Source organism: Sus scrofa, chromosome 17 (genome assembly GCF_054392235.1).
Source record: "Sus scrofa isolate SSC_HxYL_T2T_F1_AM1 chromosome 17, Sscrofa_HxYL_maternal_Yorkshire_Landrace_v2.0, whole genome shotgun sequence".
Lineage (NCBI taxonomy): Eukaryota > Metazoa > Chordata > Mammalia > Artiodactyla > Suidae > Sus > Sus scrofa.
Genome location: NC_139399.1, coordinates 29,085,189 through 29,099,563, shown reverse-complemented (window position 1 = coordinate 29,099,563; position 14,375 = coordinate 29,085,189). Strand labels below are relative to the sequence as shown.

At 41.5% G+C, this 14,375-nt stretch overlaps 1 protein-coding gene across 1 annotated transcript in view; it reads right to left on the bottom strand.

The window, feature by feature from the left end:
• The window catches only part of SPTLC3 (serine palmitoyltransferase long chain base subunit 3), a 132,649-nt gene extending 121,281 nt beyond the window's left edge, over positions 1 to 11,368 (bottom strand). The window contains exon 1 of the mRNA XM_003134257.5: positions 10,966 to 11,368. Within this exon, the coding sequence (XP_003134305.1) occupies positions 10,966 to 11,070 (105 nt within the window). The 5' untranslated portion in view covers positions 11,071 to 11,368. The remainder of the gene's footprint in view (positions 1 to 10,965) is intronic.
• Positions 11,369 to 14,375: the final 3,007 nt, after the last annotated feature.

The window sequence follows — 14,375 nt, the reverse complement described above, 5'->3', positions numbered from 1 at the left end:
CATAAGGATGTGAAGACAAAGGTCAAGGATTTTTAAAGAAAGGTTTTTAGGAAGTTGTGCTATCGCATGTACCATATAAAATCACTTTGCTGCCCTGGCTATGGAAATCTAAGGTAGAAATTAACCTTTTTGCAAGACTTTTAGAGTCATGGATTTCTAAAAAATTTACTAAGACCACTCCAAAGCCACTCTTTTGAGTAAGTATAGTAACCAGCATAGTACTTTTTTTCTTGCTGTGAGTTAAACTACTGAAGAATAGAAGCACTGATTTTTTAAAAGTCTTCCACCTGTTCTTATAAGGCATAGTTGATGGAGTTGTATGCACCAGTTAAGGGCTTGATAATTGTCCATACGTCCAGTCCTTTGAGACATCCCTAAACTTAGAGTCAAAATGTCTGGAACTCTGGCCCAGTCTGTCCCATCATCCATATGGCTTTGGTCTCATTATGTTTCTGAGTGCTGCTTTTCTGGAAAACGGTCAATAAGACTCCAAACTTCATGGCATTGCTGTAAGAGTTCAACAAGATCTTGGATATAAGGATTATTTATTATAGCTGATGCTGAAGGTAAACGGGCAAAACATTGGTTAAGTTTTTGAGAAATAATTCCATGTCTTTGCATGGACCATCTTATTTTTTTCTTACAACAATTCTACCGGGTAGGCACTACTAGTATCCTCATCTTCTACAGGAAACCGAGGCACAGAGATATTAAGTCACTTGTCCCAGGTCACTGATATGAAACTGGAATTCAAGCCTAGACAAGCTGTGCTCCCAGTCTCTATATGATGATGGTTCAGTTTACTAGAACAGAAGGGCTGTGGAGTGTGGTGACAGTTTATGTGACATTAGGGTTCAGAAAATCCTTCTATTACTCAGCCAAGTGAGTGATTATCTGACTTCTTTGAAACTTGGATCATAAGGATGATGATATAAGATGAGAAATTTGAAAGCAATAGGTGGGAATTATCAATATTTCAAAAAGCAAAAGCACATGCTAGGACCTTGTGTGTGGCAGCAAACATGAAATTTAATATTGATTTCTTTGATGCAGTTCTAAGATATGCAAAGAAGGAAGCTCTCTACCTGTGGTTCTTTTTGGGGGAAACATGGAAGGAGTTGTTTTTTTGTTTGTTTTTGTTTTTGTTTTTGTTTTGGCTGTGCCTGTGGCTTGTGGAAGTTCCTGGACCAGAGATAAAACCCATGCCACAGCAGCAACCTGAGTGGCTGCAGTGACAATGCTGGATCCTTAACCTGCTGTACCACAAGGGAACTCCCAGAGAACTGATGTTCTTATGTCTTAGGTGAGATAATTGCAATTTTTCATTATTAATTTCAAAATCAAGGCTAAAGAATTTGCAATAGCAGATACCACTCTGAGTCATCAAATATTGCAGTCTTTGGCTGTTTGCTTTCACAGGTTGGAGGTTTCAAAGAAACCTTTCCAGAAAGGGCCTCGGTCTGGATATCAAGAGAGGGGTGGGGGAGAGTATCTCACATTGGTGTGACCTCAGAGGTGGTCACTTAGCTTTGTTGAGCCTCATTTCTCTGTGTGTAAGAAGCCAGGGGTGGAATTCTAACAATGTCTAAAGTAAGTTCCCTTTCTGGTAGCTGGATTATTCTAAAGACAAAAAAAGGAAAATGGCTTTTGATCCCTTTGGGATTATAGGTGTATATAGCAGGAGAGTTTCTCTTGTGAGACAGACTTCTGCTGAACTTTTCTTGTATCCCACTAGATGCAAACTTACACATAATTCAATTCTTTTGTCCAGAGATTAAACAACTCTTCAATGTCAAGTGAACAGTTTTATAACATCTTTCTTTCTCTCTTTCTTTCTCTCTCTCTCTCTTTCTTTCTTTTTCTTTCTTTCCTTCCTTCCTTCCTTTCTTTTCTTTTCTTTCTTTTCTTTTGTCTTTTAGGGCCACACCAGAGGCATATGGAGATTCCGAGGCTAGGGGTCCAATCAGAGCTACAGCTGCCAGCCTACACCACAGCCACAGCAACTTGGAATCTGAGCTATGTCTGTAACCTACATCACAGCTCACAGCAAGGCCAGATCCTTAACCCACTGAGGGAGGCCAGGGATTGAACACCAATCCTCACGGATACTATGTCAGGTTCTTAACCTGATGAGCCACAGTGGGAACTCCAGGTGGAGGTGGTGATTTTTTAAAGAGGGTAGTGAACAGTAGTCATATTCTCCAACAAAGGATGAGAAAGCTTTGATTGCTAATTAATTAAATGACTAATAATAAATCACTCATTAGGAGTTCCCATCATGGCTCAGTGGAAATGAATCTGACTAGGAACCATGAGGTTGCCAGTTTGATCCCTGGCCTTGCTCAGTGGGTTAAGGATCTGGCATTGCCATGAGCTATGGTGTAGGTTGCAGATGCAGCTTGGATCCTGCGTTTCTGTGGCCGTGGTGTAGGTAGGCAGCTGTAGCTCTGATTCAACCCTTAGCCTGGGAATCTCCATATGCCGCAGGAGCAGCCTTAAAAAGCAAAAAATAAAAAAAATCATTAATTATTAAACTATTAATTAATTAACATTAATTAATAAGGGTTTATACAGTTTGAAATCTATAAAGAAGCCTGTGTATCATTTGCATGCAGTCTTTTCAGTCTTTTAAAGAACCTGGCATGTGAACAGCAAATGACAGCTTAAATAAAAAAAAAACAAGCCACCATCAGAACTCTTACAAAGAATAGATAGGTTAGCAAAAACAATGGGCTTTGTTCATTCCATAGCTATTATTGAGCATCTACCATGTACAGGGTCTTGTCTAGGTTCTGGAGATTAAGTGGTAAGCAAGATAGAAATCTCTGCCCCTGTGGAGTTCATGTTCTAGAGCCAGATGCAGACAACAGATAGGAAATAAATTTGTGTGTGTGTGTATTAATTATTAAAGAAAACAAGTAAAGAAGGGAGGCAGGAAGTGATGGGGTTTGCAATTATAATAGGATTGCAAATTTAATCTCACAAAGAAGGTAGCATTTGAGTTAGGACTTGAAAGGAAGTAGGCACAGGCATGTGGATTTCTAAGAAGTGCCATCAGGAGAGGATGGTGCCAGTGTCCCCAGGTGGGGGCACTCAGGGCCGCTGGCTCTAATGTGGCTAGAATATGGTACACGTTGAGAAAAGGGATAGGAGATGAGTCAGCAAGGACCAAGCCATGAAACCTCAGGATTTCAGTGAAATGGGAGCCAGAAGAAGTATTTGGGCAGAAGAGTGAGATCTCGATATCATTTCAGCAGGATCATTCTGACTGCTGTGTTGAGAACAGTCTTGCTGGTGGTCGTGGAGGAGAGGCAGAGGAAGAAAAAGGTATGGCAATTTAGAAATACGCCCATGTATCCTTTAAGAAGCTTCCCATCGAGGAATTCCCCTTGTGGCTTAGAATAAACAAACCTGACGAGTACCCATGAGCATGCAGGTTTGACCCCTGACCTCACTCAGTGGGTTGAGGATCCAGCATTGCCGGGAGCTGTGGTGGAGGTTGCAGACATGGCTCTGATCCTGCATTGTGGTACTGTGGCATAGGCCAGCAGCTGCAACTCTGATTTGACACCCCCCGCTCTGCCTTCTCTGCATTCCTATTCAGCAGAATCCATGAGAGAAACAACATGGTTGTTGTCTAATGCCACTCTGTGTCGAGATGGGTTGTTACACAGCAGTGAATAACTGGGACACAGGGAAAAGGGAGGAGGCTCCCATAACAATCAACGTGGGTGACAGTGGTGGCTGAGACCAGAGTGGTTGCTGTGGGGAGGTGAGGAGTGGTCAGATTCTGGATAGCGTATGAAGGTGGGATCATGAATTTGCTGACTCAGAGTGTAGAATGAAAGAGGAAGATCATGGACCATGCCTAGGTTTTTGGTTTGAGCCATTGGAAGGATAGCATTGTCATTTACTGAAATGTGAAAGTTATAAGGTTTGGGACAGAGGGGAAAGTATCAGAATTTAGTTTTGGACATGTTAAGTTGGAGATGCTTTTGATCACTTAAATAGAAAGATCAAGTAGGCAGCTAAAAATTAGATAGATAGATAGATAGATAGATAGATAGATAGATAGATAGACAGACAGACAGACGGACAGAGACACACACACATATACTGACAAGTTGGATCTTCATGAGAGATCTGCTGGTAGAAAAGAGAAAGGGTACAAGGACTAAGCCTTCAGTCCCTGCACTGCTTAAAGTTCAAGGAGATGAGCAAAACCAGGAATAGAAACTGCAAAGGAACAGCTAGTGCTATAGGAAGGTCAGAACCTGGAAGCCAAAAGAAAAAGGTTCTTTAAGGAGGAAGAGTAATTACTTGTGTCTAGTGCTGGTGATGGGCCAAAGAAAATGAGGACTGAGAAGACATCATTGGATGAGGGACTTCAAGGAGTTAAGACTATCATTTTTTTGAGCACCTCTTAGATGCTGAACACTCCTATAATAGCAACAGAGGAGTACGAATTAGCTGCCAGCCAAGTTTTATAGATAGTAGCTACCATAATTAAGCATTTACTATATTTGTGATAGTTATTGGAAGCCTCACATGTGCTATCTCATTTAAACTTTACCGTTACCATAGCATAATGACATCATGACTTAAGAAACATGAAGCTACCTTCCCAGTGTGGTACAGCCAGAAAGGGGCAAAGCTAGGACCCTAATACAATTCTAGCTGATATCAAAGCTCACCTTCCTCATTCACCCTTAAATGGTTCCCTGGGAAATCCTGAGGGGTGCTGGAGTGTGAAAAGCCACCAGAAAAGATATCTCTTTCTGGGGAGTTCAATTTTACTCAAGGTTTTAAGGGAGGATATAAAAGTAGTTTTATAGAAAAAGAAATATGAATGAATTATAAAGTGGAATGCAAATTTCTAATATAAATTTTTATTATTTTGTTTCTTTGTCTTTTCTCCTAATATAAATTTTTAAGTAGGAGTTTCCATTGTGGCGCAGGGAAATGAATCCGACTGGTAACCATGAGGTTGCAGGTTCAATACCTGGCCCTGCTCAGTGGGTTACGGATCTGGTGTTGTCTTGAGCTGTGGTGTAGGTAACAGGTGCGGCTCAGATCCTATGTTGCTGTGGCTGTGATGTAGGCCAGCAGCCAAAGCTCTGATTAAACTACTAGCCTGGGAACCTCCATGTGCTGAGGGAGCGGCCCTAAAAAAGAGGCAAAAAAAAAAAAAATTAAAATAAATGAATAGGAGTTCCCTCCCTGGCTCAATGGTTAAAGAACCTGACTAGCATCCATGAGGATGTGGGTTTGATCTCTGGACTTGCTTAGTGGGTTAAGGATTGGGCGTTGCTGTGAGCTGTGGTTTAGGGCACAGATGGGGCTCAGATCTCGTGTTGCTGTGGTTCTGGTGTAGGCCAGCAGCTACAGCTGATTGGACCTCTAGCCTGGGAACCTCCGTCTGCCACAGGTGCAGCCCTAGAAAGACAAAAAGACAATAAATAAATAAATAAATAAATAACATGTGGGCTTATTGTCTGGGTCGCTTTGGCTTATGTATGGTTTTCATTCCTTAACAGATCAGTTTATGAATCCCTTTACCTTATCTTCTCTGGAAAGACTACTTATTTTTTCCTGATTGGGTTGTGAGAGCTGAGACTCTTAACCTGGAGAATCCTATAAAGTCCAGGAATACATGAACCCTCCACATGGAACCTTTTCCAATATGGACAGACTTACTTTTCTATAGAAATTATCTACCTCTTTTCAAAGGATCCTTGACTTCCAAAAGGCTCCAAATGGCAGAGAAACTACAGTCAGGAATAACTTGTAGTTAGCAGGGTAATCATGATTTGCACAGAGTCATTTTCCTGGGCAACTTTTGAAGACTCAGTTATACCCTATCTAGAGAACAACAATGGTGACCAAGCTGTACGAATGCACTGTGTTACAAAAGGCTTGTGTGTTGTCACTTCCTATGAAGTCTGAGAAGTTTGAGCAGTAAAATGGTGTCAGTTCTATGGCATTTTGGAACCTAATATTTGAAATCAGTTTAGTCAAGGAAATCTAGTATATGTGGTCTGTCATAATTCTTCCTCAAACTTGCAAACTCCAGGATCAAGTGTTCATATAACAATTCAGGAAAATTAAGATGTCAGACACACTTATTGCTTTTAAAAATATAAATTGTCTAAATGATGATGATCCAAATTCCCTGAATCATTCTTCCTAAATGTATATGACAAAACAGCAGTCTATTTATGACCTTCTATTTTTCTCACTCCATTTGCCTATAGTTCAGAGATTATGGTTGTGACTGATGGCAATGTCTCCTTGAAATCTCATTATTAGAATTCTGAAGTTAGATACTAATACTTAAAAATCAGGAGATTCTTTCCCTTTCCCACTCCGTATGGATTTCTACCTTATTTGGAAAATCATAAGATCTGTCAACACAGGACCTGCTTTCCAGTTGTGACAAAGAGCCTTGTTAAGGTAAACCAATTCTTCATGGAGAGGGTGTGAAAAAAAAGGGAACCCTCCTACACTGTTGGTGGGAATGTAAATTGGTATAATCACTATGGAAAACAGTGTGGAGGTTCCTCAGAAAACTAAAAATAGAACTACCATATCATCCAGCAATCCCACTTCTGGGCATCTATCCAGAGAAGACTGTAATCAGAAAAGATACATGCAACCCAATGTTCATTTACAATAGCCAAGACATAGAAGCAACTTAAATATCCATTGACAGAAGACTGGATAAAGAAGATGTGGTACATATACATAATGGAATATTACTCAGCCATAAAAAGAATGAGATAATGACATTGGCAGCAACATGCATGGACCTAGAGATTATCATACTAAACGAAGTTAGGCAGTGAAAGACAAACATCCTATGATGTCACTTATACGTGGAATCTTAAAAAAGGATGCAAATGAACTTATCTGCATAACAGAAACAGACTCATTGACTTTGACTTTGAAAACAAACTTATGGTAACCATAAGTTTTACCAAAGGGGACAGGTTGGGGGAGGGATGGACTGGGGGTTGGGATTGGCTTATGAACACTGTGGTATATGGGATGATTGGTCAATGAAGGCAGGCTGTGTAGCACAAACAACTCTATCCAACAGACTGTGATGGTCTCTATAGGAAAAGAATCTGAAAGAGAATGGATATGTGTACATGTATAATTGAATCACTCTGCTGTACAGCAGAAATTATCACAACATTGTAAATCAACTATACTTCAAAAAAACTTAAAAAAAATGAGAAAACGTAAACCCATTCTCACCACTTCCTATTGTCCATACCAGGCCCTGTTAGTCTCCTAGGAATTGGTAATCTCAACCTCTGCTGTAATCAAATGATCTTCATTGTGGCCAAACCCTTGAGTGAAGCGGGATTTAGAAGGAACTAGGACAGGTGTAGTAGATTACTTCTCTGAGCTGTGCTCATAGCACTTTTTCCCCCCAAGTGATTAATCTAAATTCTGAAATTACCAGGTCAGCAATTTTGTTTCTAATATGGTGGGGACAACTTCTTGTCATAGTAAAAACTACATAGTTCAGGCCAAATGAGACAAAGGTGACAATGAAAAGATTAAATTAAGCATATTTCAAAATAAAGGCAGTGGATTCCTTGAGAATAATTAAGTCAATGTCAATCCACTTCTACTTGTGTTTCTGAAGAGAATCATTTTCTAGGGCACTTTAGCAAACAGCTACAATTAACTTATACTTAGAAGATATTAAATATACTCAAAATATGTATTATTTTAATTAACAAAACTTCTGAACATGAACACACACATGCTTCTTTGCCTGCTACTTTTTCATAGATAACTGAAAAAGTTTCAGATGTCCTCAGGTTGAATAATTATGTTTCAGGTTTGAGAGCATTCAAATGATCGTGTTTTTGCACGGGTGATGCTATTTGAGTTCACTGTATTTGGCAATACTAGCCAGACACTCATCTTAAGTATACAATTCCTATGTAAGACATAAAACAAAAGAAAACCAAAGTGTAAAGCTCAGGGGAAGGCATCTTTGCCAAAGATTGATGGCCAAAACAAACGCTTTCCTCAAAATGTAAATATGAGGCCTGAAAATGGTTATGATGAGATTGCAGAATGATTTTTCCAGACATTAAAAAAAATAGAATATCTGTATGTTCACTAAATTAGAGTTGATTAACAAACTACCACCATACAAAAACAATAATTATTGGTTTGCTCAAGACTCTGTCATTGGAGTTCCTGTCGTGGCTCAGCGGTTAACGAATCCAACTAGGAACCATGAGGTTGCGGGTTCGACCCCTGGCCTTGCTCAGTGGGTTAAGGATCCGGCGTTGCCGTGAGCTGTGGTGTGGGTTGCTGTGGCTCTGGTGTAGGCCAGCTGCTACTGCTCCGATTCGACACCTAGCCAGGGAAGCTCCAGATGCCGCAGTAGCGGCCCAAGAAAATGGCAAAAAGACAAAAAAAAAAAAAAAAAAAAAAAAGAATCTGTCATTTAGGCAGGGCTCACAGGTCATCTATACTCTATGAAGTATCAGTAAGAACAGATAGGCCATGGGCTGGAGGATCCATTTCTAGGATAGTTCTCCCAATATAGAAGTTGGTGCTGTATCTGTGCTAGGAGAACAGCAAGGATACTTTGTTTCTCTGTATTCCAGTTTCTCCTGGGCTGCCTGGGCTTCCTTCAAACACAGTGCCTAGGTTTCAAGAGTGAGTATTTTATGAGGACTGGATTTAAGCTGCAAAGTTTGGGGTCAAGACTCAGTTTGTTTAAGATCCTCAAAGCAAAATGGATTAAAACCAGTGATTGAGGATCCTGATTGTAAAGACAACTTCATCCACATCAGGGAGAGAAAAACAGGTCTTTGTTGGCCCTCCTGCCCTAAGACCTCAGTAGGGTTTCTTCTTTTTGGAAAATACTTTATGAGCCATAATTGAGATTCTCAGTGGAAGCCAATTTCAACTTCGTAACACCTAAATAGATCTAAGCAAACAGGGTCTGGATGGCCCTTCAAAAAGAGCTTTTGGAAAAGGCAATGGACACCCTGATATTTCCTGCTGCTCTTAGGGAGGTTTCAGTACCCAAAAATATTTACGGTTTTATAGGATCACACAGTAATGGACTTTAGGACCCAGACTTTTGCCTTAGGAGTGGTTGTAACCATCTAGCTAAGTCCCTAACTTAGACACCAAGACAAAGTAGAGAGAGGGGAGAAAGGCTTTGAGGGTATTTCTGTCCCAACGAGAGCTCTCAGGGTCAGAATGGTTCAGAGGGTGAGCCAGCCAGTGGCCAGTTTTCCAGGCATTTCAGAGGCAAAGAGCATCTTTAAAAAAATTTTTTTTTTCATTTTTACAGCCAAATCTGCAGCATATGGAAGCTAGGGATTGAATCAGAGCTGCAGCTGACAGCCTATACCACAGCCGCAGCAACACCAGATCTGAGCTGCATCTGTGACCTACTTTGAAGCTTGCAGCAATGCCAGGTCCTTAACCCACTGAGTGAAGCTAGGGAAGGATCAAACCCTCATCCCTACAGAGACTAGGTCAAGTTCTTAACCCACTGAGTCACAACGGGAACTCCAAAGAGCATCTTGAGTGGTAGCAGTCTGTATCAACACGGTGACAAATAGATGGTGGATATTAGGCAAATGATGAGAGTTGAATACTTTATTTCCAATTATACTTATCTGGAAGAAGCTGAGGTTTGGGGTAGACACTTCCAAGGTTAGGGTTATGCCTTTTGTGAAGACGCAAACACATTTTGAGGACCACAGCCTATGCACACACAGCTCAGGTTCCAGAGTACATTTCCCCCACCTCTTTCTTTTTTCTTTCCTTTCCTTTTTGATTTTTTGTTTTTAGTTGTATTTACTCTGATTTTTAATTAAAACTAAAACCAGAATAACAAATGTCCCCATTTCTTTCCTTCCACTGGATACATGCATTTAATTCACTGAATGGTAAGTTGGCCCCAGCCAGACCCACCTGTCCTGCAGATCTTAGAACCATCTAATGTTTTCCTTGGTTCTCCGGGCAGGGATGAGGGAGGGAGGACCACTCAGGTTTCTTGCCCAGCTTCTCATTTCCCAACAGTGAAGCTGCCTGTTTGGCTTTGCTAATCTTTTCCTAAGCAGGTGAACTTGGCCTCGCTGCTAAAAGCAGAGGGCCTGGGCAGCAAGTGGGAAGCTGGGAACTGCCTGCTTATAAGTAGCTGGCAGACCCCTGGCTCCCTCTTTGAATAAACTGACAACATGTCTTGAGTTCCTCCTCCTCCTCCTCCTCCTCAGTAAATTCCTCTCAAACATTGTGTCACAGCAGGAGCCAAAACTTTTTAAAAAGTATCAAATTAGAAAACAATTAGAGGTCTGTTTAGTTCCTGTGTGCTGCATGTAACAATAAGCCATGGCTTTCTGAAGTGCCTCAGAAAGGAATGCTTGTGATGTCAAGTTTCAAAGACTCTGGCCCCAAATCAATCTGTAGGCTATGACAATGCTCCACTAAACATTAGTAAGAAGTCACTTTTGTACCAGAAAGGTGCTCCTTGTGTGCCAGGGGAGGAAAAAATGCCATCTACACCCCCAGGATCTCGGCAGCATTTACTTTCACTTCATCTTACGAAGTGTGATGCATGCAGCCTGCTGTGATCTCCCGAGGAACTGAGATTTAGCAAAGTCTCAGCCTTCACAACTCTGCTACCACCCATGCATGAGTGTAAACAAAAGTCTAGCAGGGATGTTTGAACTTTAGGGGTGAAAGGCTCCTGGGTCTGCATCTGTCCTGCCTTGTAGAGAAAAGAAATCCCTAACTTCACCCACACCTAAAACCTTTTGGTCACCAGGCATCTGAAATTGGCTGAAGGGAAGAATCGAGACACAGGAAAAACACTTCCTGAAAAGGAACTTCAGTTAGGACAGCTTCAAACAGCTCTACAGAGAAACATGGAAACATTCAGGTCAGAGAGAGGGGCAGCAATTTGCCTCTTACCTGGGCTTCTTTCACGATCCCGTTTCTCCGGCAGTTTTCATTGGGACAGTCGCTCTGGATGTCAACAGATCCATTGCAAACAGCACCACCTCCAGGATCAGCCATTTGTGGGAAATGATGGAAGGAGGTGGCTGGTTTCCCTCCAGAGGCTCTTGACAAGCTTTAGTTTTGATATTGGTGAGGGGATGGGATGAAGCACTTCGGGCAGAACACTTGAAGGAATCCTACCAATCAGGCTTTTCCAGAAGAAGAGCCACAGACTATCTTTTGGGCAGATCTTTGAAACTAAACGCGAATGGTTACCTTTATACTCCTCAAATCAGAATGTGGCCTCCATAGCAACAAAACTGCGCCTGAAACTACAAAGGAGATTGCTCACTCCGCTCTGACTCCTCTTAGAACTGAGGCAACCAGGAGGCTGCAAAAGCCTGTGTGAACAGAGAGGAGGCTGGCAGGGAGGTGGAGAGTCTTTTAAAGACACACACACACACACACACACACACACACACACAGCACTGCACATTCAAGAGTCGTCATCTCTGGAGAGTCAGTGCCAAGTTTGCCTCTATCCCTCCCTTGCCTGCTTCCCCCTGCCCCGCATCTAATTACATTTTTGGTTGTAAACCAAGCTCCGAGTCAAATACTTCTTTTGACTGGTGGCAAAATAACATTCAGAAGTGGTTGCCAGGGGCAAGAGAGAGAAGAGAATGGAAAATTACATTTTAATGGGTGCAAGTTTCTCTTGTAGAAGATGGAAACACTGGGGTTAATGGAAGACGGCAATGATTGCAATGTGAATGTACTTAATGCCACTGAAACTGGACACTGAAAAATGGCTAAAGTGGTGAATTTTGAGGTAAAGTATATTTTACCATAATATAAAAATGTCCCAAAAAATCAGAACCCACTTAATATTGACACCAGTGAGAGCAATGAAAGGTACTAACTCATTAAGAATCCCAGTAAGGGAGTTCCCGTTGTGGCCCAGCAGGTTAAGAACCCAACATAGTCTCCATGAGGATGCAGGCTCGATCCCTGGCCTTGCTCAGTGGGTTTGGTATCGAGTGTTGTGGTGAGCTGTGATGTAGGTCACAGATGCTGCTCAGATCTGGTATTGCTGTGGCTGTGGTGTAGGGTGGCAGCTGCAGCTCCAATTCGTCCCTAGCCTGGGAACTTTCATATGCCACACACACAGCACCCACCCCACCCCCCAAAAAAGAGAGAGAGAGAGAATCCTAGTAAGCCAAAAATCTGGGAGACAGAATATTTGGTTTCTTATTATGGCTTTGTTTCCTTTATCAGGAAAGCTATTTTATCTCTTTCTGCCTCAGTTTCTCTAGCTATAAAATGAAATAAAACAGTTTTTGTAAGTTAATATCTGGTGGCGTAATAGATAGTGGTTTGGGTTTGTGACAGACGTTGGGAATCACATGGTAACAGCAGTATTCCAGTCCTGACACTTCTGGTTTACTCATTACCTTTTTTGTTTTCAATTTTTTTTTTTTTTTGGTGGATAAGTTAATTTACAATGTTGTGTTAATTTCTGCTTACAGTAAAGTGGTTCAGTTATATATATGTGTACATTCTTTTTTATTCTTTTCCATTATGGCTTATCACAGGATATTGAATATAGTTCCCTGTGCTTGTTTATCCATTCTATATATAATAGTGTGCCTATGTTAGTGCCAAACTCCCAGTCCATCCTTTCCCCTGCTCCCCCTGCCCCTTGGCAACCACAAGTCTGTTCTCTATGTCTGTGAGTCTGTTTCTGTTTTGTAGATAAGTTCATGTGTGTCATATTTTGGATTCCATGTATAAGTGATATCTTGAACTTAGAGATGATCATATTGAGTGATCTAATTCAGTATTGGGAAATAAGACAAATACTCATTTACTCTTATCCTCATGATGCACCAGTCACCAGAGGTCTTTTTTCTCCTCTCACCGCCTAAAACCATTGTGGTGACATGGTTTGTTGGACAGTGTCAATCATTAACAGCCTGCTGAGGCCTCCCAAACCTACCCTCATGGTTCTGGTGAATCGAGACATCTGTTTTTAACATCAGGCACTTGGAAAGAAATCCATTTACTGGATCGATGGACACAAACAAACAAACAAAAAAAAACCACAGCAAAGACAGAAATAGCCCTTGTCAGAGTCTCATTTCCTAGTTCTTGGTTCTCGTGGGCAGAGCTTGTTTCCCCTCCAGGAAAGTGTGCTCGGCAGAGGAGGTGATCAAAATGCTTCTCCTAACCAGGATTTACCTTGAAGGTGTCCATTTTCCCCACCCCACAGAGAGCCCAAAGACTAAAATAAGGTCTTTGGCCAAACGATGGGATTAACATCAAGCGTGCCCTCCCTTTGGTGGCTCAAGAGTAGAATTTGTATTTCATTTCTCCCAACCTTTGTCAACAGAACAGAACTAGCTTTTCACTGGTATCTTTTGTGGCTGTTACACCAGGATTTGGGAGCTAAACCTGTGTATGTGTTCCTTCCACACACACAAAAGAGGGAAGAAGAGGGAAGAGAGAGTGCTGATAATTGCCTCCACTTACTTAGAAAAACAAACTGAAGACATGCTGTTGTGTTGACTGCACTGTAGTGACCTGCACAAAGTTATTTTTTGAATAAGGATTTTGAGATAAAACTTCTGAACATTGAATGCTTCCATCCTTCCTCCTTTTTCTCTCTTCTTCTCGGTCTCTGGCCTCTTTTTCCTTTCCTCCTACTCTTCCTCCTCCTGCTCCTCTTTTTCTTCTCAGTTTCCTTCCTTCCTTCCTTCCTTCCTTCCTTCCTTCCTTCCTTCCCTCCATCCCTCCCTCTCTCCCTTCCTTCCTTTCTTTTTTTTTTTCCCCAAGGGGTCAAAAACCATATATAAAAGAAACATGTCAAAACACAGCAGAAATCTTCTTCTTTCCTTCCTAATCTCAATTGCCAAGTCTAGGTAATCATATATTGACCTTCAGGGAGTATCTACTACATGTTCTCACATTTGAAACTTGTCTGGTTGCCACACTGGAATATGTGAATTTCTCTGCACACAGAATTATCCTAACACACTGACCATCTGGCATCAGGTATTGTGGATATGTAGAGTCAGTGGTGGCTATTTTTTCATATCCTCTCCAGTCGTAATAAATGTGGAGGTCTGTTTGAGTGAGTGGTAGCTTTGAGTTTATCGATCGCTATTGGTCTGAATGTTTGTGTTCCTTAAAAATTCATGTTGAAATCATAACTCCCAAAGGTTATGCTCTCAGGCATGAAAATGTTGAGAGATGATTAGGTCAAGAGGGCGGAGCCCTTGTGATGGGATTAGTGCCTTTGAAAGAGGCCCAAGAAGCTCCTTTGGTCCTTCAGCCATATGAGGTTCCATCAGAAAGGTGGCCATCTAGGAGGCCAACACTTACTG